This window comes from Schistocerca gregaria, chromosome 2, assembly GCF_023897955.1.
Source record: "Schistocerca gregaria isolate iqSchGreg1 chromosome 2, iqSchGreg1.2, whole genome shotgun sequence".
NCBI lineage: Eukaryota > Metazoa > Arthropoda > Insecta > Orthoptera > Acrididae > Schistocerca > Schistocerca gregaria.
The window spans coordinates 342,262,289-342,286,746 of record NC_064921.1 but is presented as its reverse complement, the minus strand read 5'-3'; the positions used below and the strand labels follow the sequence as shown (position 1 = coordinate 342,286,746).

The window sequence follows — 24,458 nt, the reverse complement described above, 5'->3', positions numbered from 1 at the left end:
ATACTTGACATATGTAGTGGATGGGAAATAATTTAGGATTTTTACTATCAGTTCATTAATGTCCTGAACAGATTGGCCCTGGAATACAATCCATGTACTTTTGTTGCCGATACTTGCTCCTTCATTTGCTATGGCTGTTTTCTGCTTTTGAGTCAACAGTTTCCTGAAAGAGTAAAACGTAACGTAAGGAACTCTTACAAACATTTATGTTGGTGGTCAGGAAACAGCTGTTAGTGCGTACTACTGCTGTTGACAACAAAATAATAATAGACAGCACAGGATGAACTAAGAAAATGTGCTGATGGTTCTTTAAAGTGATTCTAATGGTACTTCTATAAATGACCTACCAAAATCTTAAAATTTACAAATTAAATTAGTCATTTAGAACAATCAAATCTTCTCAAATCATGAAAAACACATACTAGTGTGTTATTTTTCATATCCATTAACTCAAATACATGGTAGTCACATTAATGTGACGACTCCCTATGTTCGATTTCAATGTGCAATAAACACACACATAAGGCAGGTGGCAGCACTTGCAGTGAAGATTATAAATGAAGTGTCTCGGAAGGATGCAGAAAACAGTGCAGTCGTTATCATGTGGAGCAATGTATCTGACATCCAAATGGGCATGATTATTGGCTTTCAGGTCAAGTGTGGAATCATTACCCAAATGGCTGAGTCGTAATTGTTCGTGTGCCACTATGGTTAAAATATACCATGCATGGAAAAATGACGCTATCCAAAACTGGTTCCAAGGCAACTCTGGTGCACCACAGGCTATAGACGACATGGAGAACAATGGCTGCAGAGATGTGTACAGGTAAAATGAGTGGCAACTGTTGAGCAACTGACTGCCAAGATGAACCAAGGGACTAATGGCAGGGCTCCTCAATGACTATTCACCAAACAGATGGCGCCCGGTACACAGTGTAACGACACATCGCTCTGCCACAAAAAGGAAAAAACTATCAGTTCTTTGTGTAAGCAGTGTAACAAGCGTGTAATGAAAGGTATCTTATGCGTAAAGTGCAATTTCTGGCTGTACGAAAAGTGCGCAAAAGTAAGTCTAAAACTCATAAACGACGATTCTCCGTGGACGTGCCCAGCATGTTTACAAAGTGAAACAAGCTACCTATAAAATACGATCAAATCAAAGTACGAAATAATCAGACTGCTGCAAAGTGATATTTAAATTGCGTAGAAGTGAAATTCTCTCTCTTAAGGAAGTAAATGCGAAGTTACAAAGTGATTTCGCACCCTGTATTTGTGGGAATCCAGTACCAAACACGGAAAAAAAAAAAACTGTGAAAAATTCTAGTGTGTAATCTACGAATCCTGTGCCTAGTGTGGAAAGGAACAGTGAAAATTATCATGGGCAAAATACAATTGAAAAAGACGTAGGGTTTTTAAACTGTGGAAAATCTGCATGTAAATACAGCTGGAAAACAGTGACATATAGTAAAAGGGTGAAACGTGAAATTGCCTCACAAAAGCAGAGTAATGAAAAGGAGTTCTTTGTTATTGGTGATTCTATATTAAAAAATGTAGTTTCACCAAACTGTGAAATAGATGTTCGCCCTGGTATCTGACCTCATCAGCTCAACAAACATTTTAAAAATCTCTTAAGTGCAAAACAGTCTACAACTAAAAATGGAAACAATCCAAAGACCAATTACGAAGGTGTTTTTATTCATTCTGGGATGAATTCAAAAAAAAGTAGCAGTCAGGGAGAAATTGTAAGTGAGACAAGAAACATCATTTTTTCAGCCAAAGCATTGTACACAAAATTCAAAACTGGTTATAAGTGGAATTCTGCACAGAAGGTCAGTAAGCAGTTCTTATTTAAGGAACATAAACAGTGCTATCAGGGAACAGTGCGATGAACACGGGACAATATTTGCTGACCCCAACAAATTTTTAAGTGACTAATGCCTGGGAAAGGGCGGCGTGCATTTAAACAGACTAGGCTCAATGAATTTCAGGAAAATGGTTACAGACATCTGTAAAATTGTCAAGAACAAGGGAAACTGATGCCGTGTGGAGGGGGTGAAAATTCAAAAGTGAAAATAAAAAATATCTTCCAGGCAGAAATTCCAATATAAATATAAGTACTAAGGATAGTAAGTTTCAGAACTCATGTTTAACTCCAAACCTGACGGTATTTCATCAAAATGTACAATTCCTATCCATCAAAGTAAACGAATTTCAAATTTTGTTGGAAAGTCACATGAAAAACACCTCTGTCTTATGTTTCACTGAATATTGGCTTGAGAAAGAGAAACATCATGTGCTATGCATTCCAAATTTTGTATTGGGTAGTATTTTTTGTCGTAAATTGTATAAACATGGTGGTAGTTGCATTTATGTTAAAAATAGCATAAATTTTAAATGTATGCCGTATGTAGAAAAATTATCCATAGAGAAAGATATTGAGGTAAATGGAATTGAAATCACAGACGAAAAAATTGCTGTAATTTGTCCATACAGGGTGCCAACTGGCAATATTAACATTATGTTAAAGAACCTTGAAAATATCTTGCACAAAACTACACAAAAAATAGAAAACTAATTATATGTGGGGATTTAAACATTGACTTTGCAAGTGAGTCTAATCAAAAAACTGCTTTACTGAACCTCTTAGCAACTTTCAATTTAAAGGCTACTATAGAAACGCCAACACACATCACAATAACCTCAGCCACAATCCTTGATCAAATATTTACAAATGTGCCCTTGAAACATACAACACAAACCCACAATACAGGGCTTTGGGGACCACACAGCCCAAGAAATTAGTATAAGATTAGGAAAACCACTTAGTTCAACTGAACTACATCTAGGAAGTATAATGACCAAAATATACAACATTTCTTTAACTATCTGCATAAAGAAACTTGGGAAGGCATGTACGAATGTGAAAGTACAAATGTAAATTCAATAAATACCTAAATAGTTTTACCTATTATTTTGAACTTTGCTTTCCACTCCATAAAAAGACAGTCACAAAAAAGGATCTGAAAATAAAATGGGTCACAACAGGGATACAAATATCTGTGAAGAAAAAGAGACTACTTCATGAAATATCTAGACAGCACACCACATCCCCAGAATTTGATTCATATTTTAAAAGATTTTAACTAAAGCCATAAAAGAAAAATGGCAAATAGTTCCTTCATAGCAAATGCACAAAATAAAATGAAAGCCATATGGGAGATTGTAAGGCATGAAACAGGAGTAAAACAGATAGAATACAATAATATCAAACTTAATGAAAACACTTCTGTAATATCTGATCCCCAGCAGATAGCAAATAATTTTAACTCATATTTCTCTGAGGCAGCTGAGATTCTGGTGAAGCAAAACTTTCAAACTGCTGTCACTGTAAATCACATTAAAACTATCCCTAGTAACAAGTCTCTCTTCCTACACCCAACAGATGAACAGGAAATGCTAAAAACAATAGGGGAGCTAAAAATCTAAATTTTCCTCTGGTACTGACAACATACCAGACCATATCATTAAAAAATGTGCACCCTTAGTAGTTAAGCCCATGGTAGACATATGCAATAGTTCACTTTCTCAGGTAAACTTCCCAGAAAGGCTAAAAATAGCTAAAGTGAAGCCATTGTTCAAAAAGGGTGAAAAAACAGATATAACAAATTATAGGCCAGTTTCTCTACTATCTGTTTTTTCTAAAATAATTGGAAAAATCTTTTATAAAAGACTCGTAGATTTCATTGAAAAAAAATAAACTTTTCTCAGCTACACAGCATGGTTTCCGAAAATGTAAATCCACTGAGACAGCTATTATCGATTTCTTAAATGAAGCTTTAAATGCATAGATAAAAAAGAACACATAGCAGCAATATTCCTAGATCTTTCAAAAGCATTTGACATCATTAACCATGGTCTTTAGCTTAGAAAGCTAGAAAATGTTGGTGTCAGAGTCCCAGCCTATGAATAGGTAAAGTCATATCTACAAAACAGACACCAAATAGTTGAAGTCTTGTACAAAGAAGGAAAAAATTTAACTTCCTATCAGTCAGAAAAACAGTGTGTTAAATACGGTGCGCTGCAGGGTTCCGTACTGGGATCAATCCTGTTCTTGCTGTTTGTAAATGACCTGGAACCATCCAGCCTTAACTATAAGTACATTAAATATGCCGATGATACAAATATACTTACCAAAGGAAAGACCCAAGAAGAGCTCCAAAATGAAATAAAAAAGAGCGCTACACATGTATCAAAATGGTTCGCAATGAACAACTTAATAATAAAGACACATAAAACAAACACTATGCATCTACACACATCTACTCACAGTGCAGAATAAACAGCCTTTAACTGCAACCATAGAACTGTTAGGCAAAAGACTTAAAATTGTAAATAGCACAAAATTATTTGGAGTTTGGATCCAAGATGACCTAAGATGGCAGAAACACATACAACATCTATGTAGTAAATTAAATACCATTTGTTATAGTACAAAAATTCTTGCTGGATGCACATCTATGCAAGCCATAAAAATGTGTACTATGCCCAACCAGCATCATTACTAAGATATGGTTTAATTTGCTGGGGAAATTCACCACCCATCAAAAGCTGTTTTATTGCACAAAAAAAATTATAAGAGCCATGGAAGGCTTAGCACCTTGATCTCCATGCAAACCCTCATTTAAAAAGCTTCATATTCTTCCATTACCATGCCTATATATCCTAGAAACAATAATGTTTATAAGGAAAATCGTAGATGAAAATAACAAGATTGCTCCAAAAAACCAAAATATCCATTCATACAACACAAGAAATAATCAAGATTTACATATGCAGTTTTACATACAACACTAAAACAAAAAGGACCCTTGGAAGCAGGAAAAAACTGTATAAAAAACTACCTAAAGAAATTAAGGCAATAACTGGCATGCATAAATTCAAAACTGCAATGAATTGTTACTACAGTGTTGATGAATTTTTATCTACAATGTAAATATGTGAAAAATTTAAATAGCTTATACAATTAAGGCCAAAATAAGAAATGTGTACGTTAGATTTATCTGTGTATTATATGTGGTCTATTACATATATGTATGTGTCTGTATAATCAAGGCCAAAAGTATGAAAGGTGTGTGTGTAAAATTTATCTGTGAAATGTTATTCCCATATGTTAGAGTTATATTGCTATATACTGAAAACCATACAACAGCTTTTTCTGTTAAACTTTATTGCAAATTATTTGACTTGTCCTATATCATTATGCACCCATGTACAGTGTATGATTCACAGGACCAATAAATATACAATACAATACAATACAATGCTGTGCAGGTGTCTCTGCAGCAGGCGTCTAGTTCATGCACCCACAGTGACTGCTGTTCATTGGTGACAAAGACTGGAATTTGCACATCAGTACCCAATGAGTGGCAGCAAGTGGCTTTCTTTTCGATGAATCACATTTTATGTTCCAGCAGACAGATAGCCATTGATTTGTATGGCCCTGCAACAATTGTTGGAAGGGTCTGGGCCAGAAAATGCAGCATTATGACCTGTGGAATGTTTTGCGGCATTCCCTGGGTGATCTCTTCATTCTGGAAGGAACAATGGGTCAACACAAGTATCCATCTATTGAGAGAGAACATGTGCAGCCCTACATGCAGTTTGTTTGATCTTTGGCAGATAATGCAATATGTCACACAGTTCTCAGTTTGTGTGTGTGGTTCGGAGAGCACCAGGATAAGTTTAGCATAATCCCCTGGGCACGAAACTCCCCGGATTTAAACCCAGTCAGAAATGTGTGCAACCACCTCAATCGGGCTGTTCATGCCATGGATCCTCAACTGAGAAACCTAGTGCAGCTGGCGATGGTACTGGAGTCAGCATGGCTCCACATCTCGTTGACGCCTTCCAGAATCTCACTGACTTTCTTCCGGCATGTCTCAGGCTACTGACATGTGGTCACATTAATGTGACTGGACTGTGTATCTATGGACACACATAATTACCGCACAGCAAATCTCCATCTTAGGAAATGGGAGTTTGGGAAAATAATAATAGCTATTTCCAATACATAGTGCCACAGAAGTGCATATATTAACATAAAATGTTATGAAAGACAAAAACTACATGTTTACCTAAAAAACATGAAATTTCTGAGCATGGCTGCAAAGAAAAATTTCATGCTCTGCAATACAGATTTTATACAACTAAGTTTTATGTTTAGTGAAGTTGCCATCTCTACATGCATACCAATTCTTGTTACACACTGCTGTTAATTTGGGTCTTAATCTGATCTGACAGCTTTGTCCCATGTAAATGGTTACTGTCACTGGTGGCAACATCAAGATACATAAAGGTGAACTCAAAATACATTGATATTATTAGTAAACGACTATTTCCAGTAGAGCAACATCCCTGCCATGATAATTAATGCTAAAAATAGTTTACCATTCAAATAGTTCATTTATTCACAGAAAACAGCATTGATATAGGTATGTATTTATTTTTTAATTTTGTACTTAAAGTGGAGAACATTTCAATATGAGATGTGTTCAAAAAGAAACCAAACTTTTGAAATAGCATGTCAGTCAACAGGGGGATGCCATCACGCTGGATATATATTAGATCTAATGACAACAACCAGCTCTGACATCTTTGAGAAAGTCCACATTGAAACTGATATCAGTGATCGTGAGGCAGTTATAGCAACAATGAATACCAAAACACAGAGGGCAACTAAAACACACAGAAATATTTATATGTTCAGCAAACTAACATCTCAATGAGGAAACATGGATCAAGTTTAAAAGAATGCTTGACCATGTACCTGACAACTATGAACTTGGTGGAGAAATTTATAATGGGAGAGATCCTCCATGGTATAATGCTACTGTAAAGAAACTTCCAAAGAAACACAAACTGCACAATTAGGTACGAAACAAAGTATAGGGCTATAGGTACAGAAATGCTGAATGAAACTTATTTGGCAGTCATGAGAGCAATGTGTGAAGGCATCAATAATTATCACAGCAAAATAATGTCAAATGATCTTTCACGAAACCCAAATAAATTATAGTCACATGTAAAGGCTGTTAGTGGCATCAAAGTTAGTGTCCAGTTACTGATGTATGAGACAGGAAATAAAATTGAGATTAGCAAAGCAAAGGCAGAAATGTTGGAACTCTTCTTCCACATGTTTCTTTACAACGAAAATCTCAAGAGTAATGCCCCAATTTAATTTTCATACCACTGAAAAGATAAGTGAAGTAGGTATTAGTGTCAATGGCATGCATAATCAACCAAAATTGTTTAAACTGAACGCAGCCCTAGGGCCCAGTGGAATCCCTACCAAATTCTGCTCTATCCTGCTACTAGTGCATGTGTGTTTAGCTCTGTATTTGTACTTAAATCACCCACCAACTATATCAGTGTGAGGTGGCCACTTGAGGTTGCGTGCAGGAATATTGCACACAGCACGGTCTCCGCACCGTCTACCAGCGACTCACGCCTATATACACGTAGAGCACCTCTGGCTCACTCTCACTACGTTCTTTTAGTTTGTACCACTCGCATCAGTTGTTCTGTATATTGCTTCTGTTGCACATTCTGTATGATACTTTGGTCTTGTTACCTGTGGAGTAGTCACAAGAGGGTTATTACCAATACTGTTGGAAAGTTTATGAATAAAACTATACTTGTGGTACTTGGGTTGGTTTCTTCTATTACTTGGTTACTACAAGTTTGGCAACAAGTTAGGAATGGTTTCCGCAGGTGCAGTCTTTAAGTGCAGTTTAGTCAATATGGATACAGTGCTACCGGCCCTGATTGAACAGATTATTTCGGCAGTGACCACTTTGTCGGCTTCCCCTAACACACAGGATAACGTTCCATTGGCCTATCCATCCATTTTTCCTTCATAAGATGTTTCAGCTGAGGATTGCGAGCTTAAGAAAAAAGATTCAGGCAGCATTTTTTGGCTTTCATTGTCACAGACTCGAATTTGTCGAGAACCTTATTCCTCACACGGATTCCACCTAAGCTGTATCACAACTACTGTGTCAGCTTGCCCCTTTACAAGAACCGGCAGCTCTTACTTTTGATCACACATGCAGATTATTGTCCGACTACCATAGCGAATGATCACACACCATAGCAACGTGAGTTGAATTCTACTGATGCCACAAGAAACCAAACGAGTCATAGAGGGCCTGGGCAGCCCAACTTCATGGCCTTAGTCGTTAACGTCAATTCATTACTGACGCCCATAACAATCCTTATGCAAACTTTACAGTGCATGACACAATTATATGCTTAGCTAGGGACAAGGAAGTGCACCAGAAGTCTTTACTCCATGGAGGCCGCTGTTGACAGAAGTTTTGCAACTAGCACAGTTTTTTGAAGTTTCTCGGTCAGATGGTGACCAAACTGCAGTGCAGGGCTATATGGTGGTAGCGTCACAAGATATGCCAACTAGGACTACAGGTAGCTTGCATGAGGAAACGGTAGTAGTGGTGATTAACATGTGGATCCAGTGCCAAGCAGACCGAGGCCAGCCCAAGCAGCTGTGACCACCACAGTAGCAGCATCAGCGTTCTCTGTTTTAGAGCCCAAGCCCTAAGTGCTGGGCTACTTGCAATGCTTGCCAGAGGAAAAGTCACACTGCCTCTGGTGTATCGTTCGCCGAAAGTTGTTCAGGATATCCACATGTACGTAAACTGCGAGGCTCCAATGCTTGTGACTTCTTCCAAGTTGTTTATAGAGTTAATAGTTTTTGCAAAGTGATGAGACTTCAGATCGACACAGGTGCTGCAATGACATTATTGAATTCTCAAACTTATGTGAGTTTAGGCTCGCTGCTGTTGACACCGGTCATGCTGAAGCTGGTCAGTTATAACAAACTGTTGGGACAATTTACTGCATCTGCCTCTTACAAGTCAGTGGTTCGTTCCATTACATTTTTTGTGGCTGCTGATGCCAGTGTTGAGAGCTTGTTCAGAATGGATGCATTTCAGGCATTCGGATTTTGTTTATCACCAATGCTGTTCACTTGTGTTTAATCGGGTACCGTATTCTCAATTGGGGACGTGTGTGTTTTTGTAAGGTATAGGGTGTGTTACGTATTTTCTGTACATATTTCTTTGAAATCCACAGCTCAGCCTCACTTTTGTCGTGCATGTCCTATTCCTGTAGCCCTGAAATATCAAGTGAAAGCACAATTGCAATCTATTATGGGTAGTGAATGATTGTCTCTGCTGGTTCTAGTCCGGAAGCCATTAGGGAAACTTTGCTTCTGTACAAACTTCATTACTACTGTTAACACACGGTCGATTGTGGATATGTACTGTTGGCGATATCTGCAGCTTCCTGTGGATGAAGTGCCTTGGCGAGTTCTGGTTTTGAATATTCCTTTCGGTCTCTATCAATATTTGCGCCTTCCTTTTGCTGTGGCTAGCACTCCTGCTATTTCCAATGATTTTTGGAGCAGTTGACATTGCCTGTCCCATGTTGCCTTCATTACATGCATGATATTGTTGTCACAGGCTCCTCCATGGCTGATCACTTGAAAAATTTGTTCACTTTTTCTGTGTGTCTTTCTGCCTTATGGTGTAATCTCACAAAATCTCAGTTTTTCAACCTTCTACTGTTTATCTAGGGTTCAAGGACTCGTGGGATGGGGTTTGCCTTCTGCCAGACTACATCTGTTGTTACTTCTAAGCCTCATCCCTCGTTCACGAAGGAGCTTTAGGCTTTCTTAGGGAATATAGTCTCCTAATATAAATTCCTGCTTGGGGCGGCCACACAGAACCACCCACTGCATGCCTTGTTATGCAAGAATGTACCTTTTTGCTGTGGCCTGGAATGCAAATGTGTTTTTTAAAAGTCAAAATTCAATCTACTCTCAGTCCCTTGTTTAGCTACATTCTCTCTGGGCCAGCACATAGTTTAGGCAATTGACACCTCAAAGTACAGCCTCGGCGCAGTCCTAGCACACTGACAGATCTAAACAACTGGTTGCTCATGCCTTTAAATAATTCACTCCAGCCTAGCAGCTTTACTCTGCGATGGAAAAAGAGGCTCTTGTCATACTCAATGCTGCCAAGATGGCTCCAAGTTTCACATTATTACTGACCATAAACCCTTTGTTTCCTTGTTAAACCCTCACACCTACAATGTTGGGTGCTGTTCTTGTCTTACTACAATGACGAAATCCATTTTCAACCTATGACTAAATGTGCCAATGTGGATGCCTTGTTCCGCCTTCCTGTGGGTCCTGATCCTGACTTTGATCCTGAAGAATTGCTTTGCTTCCATCTTGATACTGAAACACAGGTCGTGGTCGAGGGTTTCCCTATTACGAACTCGCGCACAGCACCTGCCGTTGTTGCCAACCAGGTTCTCTGCCATGTGGTTCAGTTTGCTCAGCAGAGCTGGCCAGATAAACCACCAGGTTGGGCTTTGGACCACTTAAGCAACTGTTTTTCCTTATGGTATTGCCTCTCTGTTTCTGAAGGTGTTTTGCTGTTGTCCATGAAAGTCCTCTCTCTCAGAGTAGTCACCTCCACCACGTTACAGTGCAAGATTCTACATCTTCTCCTCCACAGTCACTGGCAGGTTTCAGGCACTGATCTATTAGCTACAAGACATGTTTTCTGGCCAGGAACTTATAGCAAAATTGTCTATTTTGTCTCGGCTTATGAAAAGTGTGCCAGCTCCCAGGGCACCTCTATCCCCCTGGTGCACTCAACACCACCCAAAGGAACGGATTCATGTAGACTTTGCAGGTTCCTTCTTGAATTCCTATTGGCTCCTGGTTGTAGATGCATTTTCCCGTTTTCCTTGCATTCTCCAGTGTGCATCAGCGTTGGCTTGTGTCACAATTTGTAAGCTTGAGGGTTTTTTCTATTAAGGAGTTGCTTTATAACTTAATTTCTCACACATTTTGGTTTTGTTTCTGCCATGGCATTCACCACGTTACAGCTCTTGTCATTCCACTCTCAATGCAATGGTGAGGCAGAATGCTAGTGTGAACATCCCAAATGAAAAAGTTTGTTGTGGATCCTTCGCCTGATGGCACCCTTCTCTGTTTTCTGAGCATCTATCACTTCACGCCTACGGGGGAGTGGAGCCTGGCTGAGTTGCTTCACGGCCAGCAGCCACGCATGCTACTCCACCTACTGCGGCGTGCACAGCATCCACCTACTGCAGCGTGCACAGCATCTGCTGTAGTCGATTTTATCTGGCAACTTCATGCCATGATCACTGGTGTGCGCACGAGGGTACGGTCGCTGGCCCAAATGGATACTGGCCACTGTTGTCCACTGTCGGGGATGCCGTCTTCGTGATATCCGTATGTGGCATGTCACTTTCATCAGTTGTGTCCGTGCTCACCGCCACAAACTACAGGTTCATGAGTGTGGCTGCCATTGCTGCAGCCTGCCCATTGCCCTCTGCTTCGAGCCAGTCGTTGCCTGCCAAGGAGTCCCATTGACTGCCTCCTCCATGTGCATTGTGCTGGAGTTCCAGCTCTCCGGCGCTAGGTGCCGGTCCATCTCTCTGCCCTCGGGTCCATTGCTGCAGCTTACTGTTTCGGTCACACTGCTCCACCAGCCCCTTACCATCATCGCCTTAGCCACTGTCGTCTTGGGTCCAGCCCTGTCTCCTCTGTACTGGGACCTGCCTGCTGATGACGACACAGAAATGGTGATAGCACCCTACTCCCCAGTGCTGTCGTCAGGTGCTGTGCAAGTCCACTGCCTTCGGGTGTGCCCACATCTCCACATGTAACAGCCCTATACTCCGGTGCCCGTCCGGCACACCGTCCTGCCCCGCTGTTGGCACCACCTGCTGCCATTATAGATCTGATGGATGTGTCTCTCGTTGTACCGCTGGTGTTTCCTCCATCATCTGGGTTCCCTCTTTGCATGAGGGAGAGGTGTGCTGCATCCGGTTGCCACACGTATGTACTTACATCAGCTGCCAACTGTATCAGTGTAGACCGGCCACTAGAGACTGCCTTTGGGAAGTGTGCAGACGCAATGGTCTCCGCCATGCTGTCTAACAGTGACTCATGCCTATATAAGTGTGGAGCAGTGCTGACTCGTTCTTAAGTTCTTTTAGTCTGCATTGCTCACATCAGTTGTTCTGTGTATCACTTATGTTGCACCTCCTGTGTGATTCTTTTGTCTTGTTATGTGTGGAGTCACGAGAAGCTTATTTCAATTACTGTTCAAAGGTTTATGAATAAAGAAATATTTGTGTTACTTGGATCCGTCTTTTTTATTACTTGCCTACTACAAAGCCTGCACCCAATGCACAGCTGAATTAGCCTCTCCGTTAACTACAATCTATTGTAGACCACTTGAACAATAAAACAGCACCCAGTAGCTGGAAGGAAGTGCACATCACACCTGTTTATAGGAAGATGAGAAGTGATAAAAAATAACCTACTGTCCAGTATCTTTGATATCGATCTTTGTAGAATCTTAGAACATATTCTGAACTCAAACATAATGAGGTATCTTGAACAAATGACCTCCATATCAACCAGCATGGATTTCAAAAACACAGATCACATGAAACCAAACTAGCACTTTTCTCATATGACATAATGTAAGCCATGGACCGAGGCAGTCAATGTAAATGCAGAATTTCTCAATTTCCAAAAAGGATTCTGATCAGTACCACTCCTGTGGTTATTCTCAAAAGTACGATCATACAGGGTATCAAAAGAAATGTGAGACTGGATTGGGAATTTCTTGGTAAGGAGAGCACGGCATGTTATCTTGGATGGAGAGTCATTGACAGATGTAGAAATAACTTTGGGTGTACCACATGGATTTGTGTTGGCTTCCTTGCTGCTCATGTTGTACAATGTGATCTTGTGGATAATATTAAGAGTAAGCTCAGACTTTTTGTAGATGATGCAGTTATGTACAATGAAGAACAGTCTGAACAAAGCTGTGGCAATACTTGATAAGATATCAAAATGGTGCAATGATTTGAAACTTGCTTCAAATGCTCAAAAATGTGAAATTCTGCATTTCACAAAATGTAAAATATTAGCATCTAATGAATACCATATTAGTGAGTCACAGCTGGAAGCTGCAAACTCATGCAAATACTTGGATGTAACACTTAGTAGGAACATGAAGGGGAATGATCGCGTAGGCTAATTTGTGGGTAAAGCACGTAGCAGAATTTGGAATATTGGTGGAATACTAGGCAAATGCATTCAGCCTACAAAGGAGTTATTTACAAATCATTCATGACACACATCCTAGAATTTTGCTCGAATGTGTGGGATCTATATCAAATAGAACTAGCATGTGATACTGAACGTACAGTGTATAGAAGTAGAAAGTGTGATCTCTTGTCTCCAATAACATGGGCTGAATAGGGTTAGTGTGGTGATCTCCCACTGCACAGCGCTGTGATCGTTTGGCGCTCTCTGTTGTCTATGTTTATAAATGCTGTAACATGTGCTTTGTTGCCGATTTGCAAATATTTTAGTTATATATGTGCAATTATGCAGTAGTACCGATTATTAGTGGTACTTGATCATAAATTAAACAAAAATACATGGTTGCCAAGCAAATATTTCAATTGAAACTAATAGTTGGGTCTGCAGTCTCCTAAACTGAAGAGACGACACCTTCCTGTTTTGTGCCTGGTTGTTAGTAAGGTTACAGAAATTGCAAAGACGTAAGATGCATTTTCTAGCCCCCAAAAGATGTAGAAAATTTTAACAAATGGAAAAAAGTTATCCCAGGAGAAGATAAGGAGCTAATAAGAAACTGATATTTGTGATGCTCATTTTGCTGAAAATTTAATATTAAAACACAAAAATTCATTATTGATGGAAAGGAAGCAGAACTGCCCAGAATTAAACCAGATTCAATGCAAGCAATAAACTCAAATCAGAGAAGGCTAGAGTAATTGTGCTGCAGGCAGAAGTAAGTAGACTAAAGAAACGGAAATGTGATGAAATACAATAGTGAATTTCTTCTAGATAGTTTTTTTATTACATATAAAATCTCCTAAGGGTTAAAGCACTGCTTGAAACATGATCTGTTACCTCTTTCTTCAGATGTGCATTTGTGGAGATACTTGAAAGGTTTCAAATGCACAGATGATATTAACAACACAGTCATAGACGCTATTAAAGAGAATTTTAGAGAAGAGACTGATGAAAATATAAAGACAATTGTAATTATCTTTGATGAGATCTTAGGGAGAGAGGATATTCAAATCAACAGCTTCTCTTTATTCATAGATGGATTTGTAGACTTTGGCAATACACCGCCTGCCAGCTAAAATAGAGTCTTAGCTGATCCTGCCCTTGTTTTAATGTACCTCTGCTACACAATTGGATACAACCAATTGCAGTCTATGCCAGAAACAAAGCAACTCCTGGAGAACTGTTACCAAAAATTTTAATTCAGGTTGTAATACAACAAGAGCAGGCAGATTGTAAAATTGTAGTGTTTACATGTGATGGCAGCCAATCTAACAAACAAGCCCGGAAACATTTGCAAATATTAGGAAAGAAGGGGGATATTAAATGCTATTTTCAAAATCCTGTTGATGAGAACAGAAAAGTTTGGCCTTTTTCAGATGCAGTACATAATTTGAAATGTATATGTAACCTCCTTCATGATATACATACTGTGCTGCTTGCTGCTGACATCACAATTTATTTTATGAACGTGTTTATGAAGTTGACAATTCACTAGAGTTTGCTTGTGTAAAGGCATGTAGTACACTGACATATTTACACATACACCTGACCTAATTTTAGTGATGAATGCTAGCCTTACTTTCCAGTTGTTTAGTACCAGCATGGTGAAAGCTATAAATGTTTTTGTAGAAAATGGCATTGTGGGATTGAAGATAGTAAGCCAAATGAAAAATTTACTCAGTATATAATCAACATTTTCAATGCTCTGAATTCAGAAACACCATCATGTGGTAAGAGAAATGATTCAGATTACCGTGAAATTCTGCAGAATATTTCTCATATTCTGACCACCTCAGACAGTACTTTTGCTTCAAACAGAACATTGGAATTGCTCAGAGTAACAGTACAGAACACGTTAGAAATAGCTGAATACTTGTGGAATAAAGCAATCAAATATGTATTGATTGCCAAGTTCAATCAGGATCTGCTGGAGCGATGTTTTGGTATTATCAGATCACTGACCTGTGATGACCACCCTTCATCAATAGATTTTCTACAGTTACACATGCTCCAGTTGATATATGTGCTTGTCAAGAATGTTTTATCCAAGGCAGGGAATTGTGAATCAGGGACAGAACCCACTGTTACATCCTATGTCAATCAGATACGAATCTTGGCAAAGAAGACTAAGAAGGAACACACTAGGGGAGGGGGAATCTGTGCTGGAGAATATAGATGAGAAACTTACCACCAGAAATGCTAGTGAAAGTCATTCTGAGTGGACAGGCAATGAGCCCCCCAAGAGTGTTCTCGATAAGGCAAAAAGAACTATTATACACAACATAGCAGGTGACATTGTGCACCAAACCTCAAAAATCACTAAATTTTGTGCCTGCTTAGATGCACTAAAGAATATGTCCGTTGAAAATCATCCTTTTTCACTTTTCACTAATGTGAAGGACAATGGTCCTCATCAAGAACAAAGTTATTTATGTCACCCTTCAGAAGCACTGTTAAATATTACAATTGCTTACTGGAACACAGGTCAACTTGTTGCAGTGGGTGGACAATGTATCTCCTCGTCCAAAAAAAGCATCGTATAGAGGTGGTGTTAAACAAGGAAGTCTACCTGGAAATCCCAGCGTGCATGAGGGATGCTCGGACATAAAAGAGGCCTAACCTGTACGAAAACCTGACTTGGATGTTGCATCATGACAATGCACAGGCTCACACGTCGATCCTTTTCCTCAGCTATCTAGCAACACATCACATCCTGCTGTGTCCTATATACTGTATTCTGTGGATATAGCCCCATCAAACTTTTTCCTTCTTCCCAACCTTACACTTTGAAAGGACGACATTTTCAAACCCAGAAGAGTGTCAGGACAATGCAACAAGATACCTGTACACCATCGCAGAAAATGCATTCCAGAAGGCTTTCCAAAAGTGGAAGAAATAGTGGGAATGGTTTATTGCCTTAGAGTGAGCTATTATGACGGGGATGTATTAAGATGATGTACAATACACAACAAAGGTTTTATAGCATAAGTTCAGGTTCTTTTTCAACAAATCTTGTTTGCCTGTAACTGGGTCTACCTCGAGGACGATTCTTGACAGTGGCAATAGACAGTGACTTTTACAATTGTGTGCTTTAGCTGGGAGCCAAACACATATCTCTTCTTTGACATTAATTTACCTATGGCAATATAATATTCAGAAACTATTTTTGTCATGGCTTGCTTGTAGACTATGATGGGGTTGGATAGTGTTATATTCATTACTGAACATTTCAATACTTACCCATATTAGCTGTTTAGACAGCACACATTTTCTTCATATACTGGTTAACATGTTATGGCAATAAAATTAATAGCAGATCTAACTCTCAGTGTTTAAACTATGTCCATTAAGCAATACATTTTTCTTTGACTGTAATGCCCATCTATCAACTGACCTTCCTGTTATAGCAGCCAATATACTGTCACTATTAGTCTTCTTCAGCTGACATTTGTCAATCGCCATTAATTCTAGTTTAGTCTTCTGTTTTACTTACATAGTCATTACTAAAATTTGCTCTTTACACTTAATTTCTTTGCTTCATCAAGTGTAAAGAAAACATTTTGTAGCAGTATTGAAGGACTGCATCACACATGTGTGTGTGTGTGTGTGTGTGTGTGTGTGTGTGTGTGTGTGTGTGTGTGTGTTGTCCACCATTTGCCTATGACGCCTTGCTGGCCGTACATCACATCACATTCTTAGTTCCAAGTGAATAACCTCAGGCTCCAAATCACTGCTGCAAAGCCATGCTCTATGTCACTAACTAAAAAATGGGGCAAACAAATGTCAAAAACCATAGGAATTACTGCAAGCTCTCCACGAGACTTTACTGACTACAGTGAGCATTCTGCCCTGGTATCATGTCCTGTTACATAACGTAGTGTATCATATGGTTTATATTCTAAAATGTATTTAAAATATGCACGAGTGTGCACTTCATGCGGCAGCAATACCTTAGCTTCGTGCACCTGCCATCTGGAAAAGCTATATTACTTATCAATGTAGGGATTGCATGTTGCTTATGGCATCCACTCGCTGATTCCTTGCTTATCATAAAATGAATTTTAATACGGCTTAAGAGCTCTATCACCAACTCACTCATTATCTATCTCTCAAATTATTGTCAGCTGACGATTGCTCGTTTAGTTCAGGTACGGCATGCTTTATGATACAAAAAAGTTATATCTTGCACATGTGTTCTCCTTGAACAACTGAAATTGAACCACTGGAATTGAACCACGACCTATAATTAAAAGATGAACTTCAGATCCTCTTTTGTGATGTATGCAGTTAATTAAGAAGCTTTCAGCTACACAATTGCGATGTTAATTAATAAGCCTTCAGCTCTGTTTACAAGTACATTTTTAGTGTGACCATCATCATGTTCTTATCTTGTGTTTTTCAATAAAAACTAAATCCAATCATATGATTGTTTTCCCAAGACAAAATAGAACCTGCATTTTCACTTACGAAGCCAAATTATCAACTTTATTAGCATTTTAAACATTATCAGCACTAGAGAGTATGGGTGAGGTGAGGTGCAATGTAATAACAGCAGAATGCTGGGTCATCTGGTTACCAACATACAATTTTACAGATCCATAACTTTGAACATTTAAAGTAGCCAGTCAAATTATATTTTGGTCTGTCAGTACTGGTATTAAACTAAAACTTATTTTCATCTTTTCCTAGTTCCTTTCTTCAGCTTATGTTTTTCTCCTTTTACATTTTGTTTTTCACTGATAGTTTCCCTTTACTTTTGACACCATTTCTGATTTTGTTTGCTATTTATAAACATTTCTTGACTAAGGTGTTGTCCAAGCTTTTTCACATTTTTTAACATCACCTCTGACTTCTTTTCAGTTTGTAACCTTATCTCTGATCTATAAATTAATTTTACCACCAGCTCATCACTAGTACGGAATTTTATCATATATTTTGCTGTCCATTATGATGCACAACATTTTCTCATGAACACTAGGTGAATCTCTTGATGTGGGGTTGTCTCTAATTCTCTTCCTTGCACCAAATTTACATTCATATTTTCAAATCAGTTTCCAAATACATTTTCTCGTGAAGAAACAACTTCTATCACCAAAAGCTTGATACTGATGTCTGTTTCTATTTCTACATCGTACTGTGCTTTTTCTTGGTTAGGCAGTTGATAAGGTGACTCCTTTTGCGCGTACCATCTGTTTCTTTCTTCCATGTTTTTTGAGCTAATATAATGTCATGTTGAACCACAGTCAAGTCCACATCCAAAAGCAGAATCATCAATGAAATACAGCACTTAGAAATGCAAGTTTATTATGAACACTAATGTACTGCCAGTGCAGAACTGAAATCCTGGACACATAATGTAGTTATTTACACAAATACACAATGTGATCAAAAGAATCCGGACACCCCCAAAAACAAACATTTTTCATATTAGGTGCATTGTGCTGCCACCTACTGCCTGGTATCCCATATCAGTGATCTCAGTAGTCATTCGACATTGTGAGAGCAGAATGGGGCGCTCTGCGGAATTCGAATGTGGTCAGATGATTGGATGACAAGTAACAATTTCCGCCGTACTGGATTGTATTTCCTCTTACACAATGCTCCACTTATTAACTGAATTTCTCTGTTAGTTGGTTCCTCCTCCTTCAAGGCACCTATTGTTTTGAGCAGCGCTGGATCTTCTCTCTGTTCAGCAGCGATTTCATCTAATGCAGCTTGTTGATGGTCCAGATAACTACAAAGCACTTTTTTTCAGTTGTAAAATAGTTTATTTTGAATATGGGGAGCACTCTGGAAGTATAAGCTATCACATGTTCAGCAACAGCCTCAATTTGTATTAAGACAGCTTGTATCCCTAAACTGCCAGCATCAGTGTGGAGTACTGTCTCAGCACTCACGTCACACAGTGCTCCCATGAGCCTTTTATTTTCTCTAGATCAGACTGGACTACATTACCATCCATTAAGTGCCCCAAGATTTTTATCTCTTGAATGACGACGAGGCACCTTTTCTGATTCAGGTAAAGACCTGCAGTGTAAACGTGCTTCAACACAGTTTTCTGCAACTTAGATGTTCATCTAATGTCTGAAGGAGGCTGTCCATCGCTCATTTTAAGGTGGCTGGAGTGCTACACAGCCCAAACAGCATAAGTTTGAATGCATCAGGAATTATAAAGGCAGTCTTTTCCCAGTCAGCATCATCAACCTTGATATGCCAGCTCAGAAGTCTTCATGTCCAAAGTTGAAAAAGATTTTGCTTCTGTCAAGCAGTTTAGGTTGAGATCAACGTGCAGCAATCAACATAAATCTTTCTTCGTGTTTTTGACTGACTGTGTGTAGTTCACACAGAATCCCCAAATGCTGCAGTTCTTCAGGAGGACTATAGGAGAGAACCACAGACACTCTGAAGGTTTGATGATTTTATCTTTTAGAATATTCTCCACTTCCTCCTTCCTCCCCAGTTATCCATCATTCACCTGGCGACACATTATATGAGCACTGGCTAATTGGCTGATGATCCCCAGTTGGGATACAGTGTTTTATCATGGGCTGTTTGGTGTCTCTTTTCCCAACTCCAGATCTGATGCAGAATGGCTATCACCACCATCTTGGTCAGGCTAGATTTTACTGGCAGTTCGATAGTGGTTATCTGCCCTGTATTGTCTGTTGTGGTAGTGGGTGGAAGTCATGGAGGGTTCAATAGTAGATTTGGATAGAGTTTGAGTATGGATGCCTGACTCAGTTTACTCCTACAGCCAACTGTGATCCACCCAGCTGCCCTCCTGCAAAGTTTCCAGAATTTTCTAACTCTAACCTTGCCCAACCATCACTCTTCAAATCCCTAAACGTGGAAACCAATCCCACAACTGCAGAATTACCCACAATTTACCACCTAAAAACCGATTCTAACATTATAAAACTACCAGCCAACTACAGCTCCACCACTATGGTTATGGACTACAGGAATTAACTGGGGGGGGGGACTCTGCTGGCTATCAGATACTTCCACCTACATATCCTGCCACAATGGCCCCATTCCCAGAAATCCAGCAGGATCTCCAGTCTCCCATCAAATCTTTAGGTTCATCCCAGAACCTCTTCCGCCCAACTCACCCCCCATAACTGCCCACACACCTACCTTCTACATGCTTTCTGGAGTTCATAAAACCAACCACCCAGAACACTCCTTTATTTATGGTTACTGTGCCTCCACATAGAGAACATCTGCCAAACACCCATGGCCTTACCACTATTCAACACTAACTTTCTCAAAGCCCAACTGACTCCAAACCTACAACTTTCTTTCTAGTCACCATTACCAACTATATCCTCACCCGCAATTACTTCTCCTCTGAAGGCATTACCTAAAACAAATACGTGGTAAGGCAATGAGTACGTCCATGGCACCATCCTATGCTAACCTATTCATGAACCATGTAGAGGAATCCTTCATAATCTCCCAGAATACCAAACCCTATGCTAACCTATTCATGAACCATGTAGAGGAATCCTTCTTAATCTCCCAGAATACCAAACCTATCATCTGGTTCTGATTCACTGATAACATCTTTACAATTTGGACCAAGAATGAGGACATCCGATCCAAATTCGTCCAGTACCTCTACACTTCCAGCCCTATTCGCTTCACCTTGGCTTCCTCAGCACAAGGGCCATCTTTCTCGATACTCCCATTCACCCCACCTCAAGGATGGCTACATCAGTATCTTTGTCCACATAGAATCTACCAACCACCAAGAATACCTCAATTTTGACAGGTGCCACCTATTCCCACACTAACAAGTATTTTCCATACAACCTAGCCACTCACAGTTGGGGCATCTGTAGTGACAAGCAATCTGCCTCCAAATAAGGCAACAGTCTCACCGTGGCCTTCACAGACCAAAATTACCCACTCCACTTCGTCCGGATACAGATCTCTATCCTCCCTACCCCTCCCACAGTGGTATTCCGTTGTTCACCAAACCTACACAGTATTCTCGCCCATCCCTACTCCAGCCGTGTTCCTAACCCCTTGCCTCAGGTCTCATTTCTCTGTAACAGATATACATGCGAGGTCTGCCTACTATCAACTACTTCAGTTCTGCCACAGGCACCTCCTGCCCCACCAAAGTCAGGGTCATTGATGTCAGCAGCCATGTGATCTACAAACATAGCTGCAATCACTGTTCTGCATTGTATGTGGGCATAACAACTAACAAGCTACCTGTCCACACGAATGACAACCACTAGCTGTGGCCAGAGGCCAACTGGACCACCCACTTGATGAAAATGCTGCCCAACACAATGTGCACTGTTACACAGAATGTGCCATTTGGATTCTTCCCACTTACACCAGCTTTTCCGAGTTGTGCACGTGCAAAATCTTGCTACAACATATCCATTTTATTAGTCCCTATCCTCTTACCTGGGCCTTTACAGCGCGCGCGCACACACACACGCACACACACACACACACACACACCCCTTCTATCTCGCCAATACCCCTACAAGCCCATTCCTCTTTTCACTAAGTCTTCTCCCCCCCCCCCCCCCCCCCATCTCCCAAAACACTCTTGTGATGCTGCACCTAATAGCCCTATCCAGTCACCATTACGTCCCTGCAAACTTCCACAGATAGCATCTTTCTGAACCTCTGCCCTGCTGTCCCTTCCCCTCCTCAACCTATGCCACCTCCTTACCCTCACCACCCACCTTAGCATATTGTTGCTCATGTAAAACTCAATTGGGCCTCAGCAGTCAGAGACAGTAGTAGTGTATGTGCACAGGTGTGTGTGTGTGTGTGTGTGTGTGTGTGTGTGTGTGTGTGTGTGTGTGTGTGTGTTCTGAGGAAGGATTTTGTGCAAAATATTTTGTATTTCTAATATCCTTTTCACTGTGTGTTTCTGTGACTCAAGACCTCATATGTGAAATGTACTGTATTGATTGTATCAAACTTAATTTTCGGAAGGACTGCATTTACTAACAATATTTTTCTGATTAGTGTACTTCTGGATAGATGAAAGTTGTAGAGATGTTTAAGTTTATTAATAGTGAACATCTTAACCAACACAGTCTACATTCAAGGTAAGTGTTGAAATAGAGCTAGAATTTGGTAATCTAAGATTTCTGTCACCACAGATGGCATATAGTGCTTTGAAATAACAATCCATAATAACAGAACAGCTTGTGTATTATTATTATTAGTAGTAGTAGTAGTATTATCATTATCCAACAAATGAGATAGGACGGTAATGTCAAAGCTCCAAAACTATATCTTGAACAAGCAACTGTATGTTCAGTCTCAAAGTTTTCTAATTACCAGATTTGGACACTGTTGTATGCCGAAGTCTTTAAATTGTCCCACTACCCTCCCACAAATTGTTCAGGAAATATTCTCAAATTTTTCAATTACACATCACTTTTCAGCACTGATGTAGCATACATGAACTCTGTCCGCAACAGAATTCTTTTGTGACCACCACATACTTTCAGAATGAATTGTTCACTCTGCAAAGGAGTGACCAGTGTTTTGGAACATACAGACAGATTAAAACTGTGTGCCACATCAGGGTTCAAGTCCCAGTCCAGCACACAGTTTTCATCTGCCAGAAAGTTTTAATATCTGTTTTGCTTTCAAAGGAAATGTTTATTTTTGAATCACATAATAACATTTTCCTTTTGCTGTTGCAATTATACAATTTTCTCTACGTTTTTCAAACCTATGCTTTTTTACTTTTTCATTTACAGAACCATGATGTATGTACTTTCCAGTGATCCATAAAAATTACTTTGTGAAAAATCAGATGAGCTGAGGAGACAATTTTGGCATTAACAAGAATCCTGGTTCTATACATGAACATTATTCAAATACTAATTCATAAACTTCAATAATATATAAAACTACCAAACCTCGTTACAGGATTTTCAAAACTTTCAACCTCTTTCTTGATTTGTTTCAATCGCAGATAGTATTTTGTAAGTGAGTAGGTAACTTCTACAGGAACTTCTCCATCTTCTGTGAGTTCAGAGTCAAGAGATTCCATATTTTGTTTTATGTCTTTCGCTTCTTGCAAGAGAGCCCGTAAGTATTCCCATTTCTCACGGCATATGGCATCGGACTGCATTACTTCAAGTCTGAAATAAAATATCCCTTTTGTTCTCATATGGTAAAGTAAAATTTTACAAAATGAAACAGAGATAGAAAGGAAAGTAACTTTGCTAAGTGCCACTTTGAGGAAATTAACAAGGACAAACAGATATTTAACATCTCCAATTAGTTTTCTTGTAAGTTCAACTACTTTGTGTGAATCAAGGAGGAAAATAGAGTACAGGATTTTGACACTTGCTCATTGTTATGAGAATTGTGGAAGCTTTGTGGGGATTCATAAAAAATATAATTAATGGGCACAGGAAAACCTTGGTCAGTTTGAGTTAGTAATGATGGGAAAATATATGCTTACAAAATTTAATATACGACTCTGCTGTTAGCTGTTCTTCCATCATTACTTTTAAAAACTACGGTGATGTGGGAACTAGTACTCCTACTAGCAACTAAATAAATGGTGGGCTATAATGGGAAGAGATTGCAATGTCACAAGCCACTTTACTGATGATAGTAATACACGAGACACAAAAAATTCATGGGTGTACAGAATATATATCAGCATATCACTCATATGAAGAATATACTCACAAAAATGGAACTAATTACATTGGTCGACAGCATTTTTGTCACAAAGAATGTGAATGGTATTTTTAGCTAATTCATGATTATTGAATTAAAAATCAAAATCCATTTTTGCCTATTGAACTCCTACTGTATCTATAAAATAACTTGAAAATGCTGGGTGTTGGTTACTTTGGAATTGCTTGATTACTTTGTTTTTAATTTTTTTGGTGGATGTAACTGTTAGTAAACAAACAAAATATGTCCAAGGAATTCCACACGATCCTCAGTTCCGACATTTACTACTAGATTATGAAGGAGGTTGATGCGTCATGCTTAGGTTGCATCGCACTGGGTCGTGTTTGACGCAGTCTCAGTAGTGAGAGAGCCCTTACCTCATGAATTGAGTTGCTGTAGGTTCTTGAAGATTTGTGTTTACTGCAAATTCAGAAGAAGAAATGACCCATACCTATATAAATAACCCAAATTCTTTTTGTTATATCTATGGTGAGTTAACTACGAAATAGAAAAAATGAAAACTTAATCTTCTTTCGAA

The 24,458-nt window shown here is 39.3% G+C and overlaps 1 protein-coding gene across 2 annotated transcripts in view; it reads right to left on the bottom strand.

The window, feature by feature from the left end:
- Window positions 1–24,458, bottom strand: part of LOC126337018 (protein nessun dorma-like) — a 176,367-nt gene that overhangs the window by 24,043 nt on the left and 127,866 nt on the right. Inside the window, exons 4-5 of one of the 2 annotated variants that reach the window (XM_050001284.1) lie at window positions 23,146–23,370; window positions 5–163 (exon numbers count right to left, since the gene is read on the bottom strand). In XM_050001284.1, the coding sequence (XP_049857241.1) occupies window positions 5–163; window positions 23,146–23,370 (384 nt within the window). The remainder of the gene's footprint in view (window positions 1–4; window positions 164–23,145; window positions 23,371–24,458) is intronic. The other variant, XM_050001285.1, reaches the window with a different exon arrangement.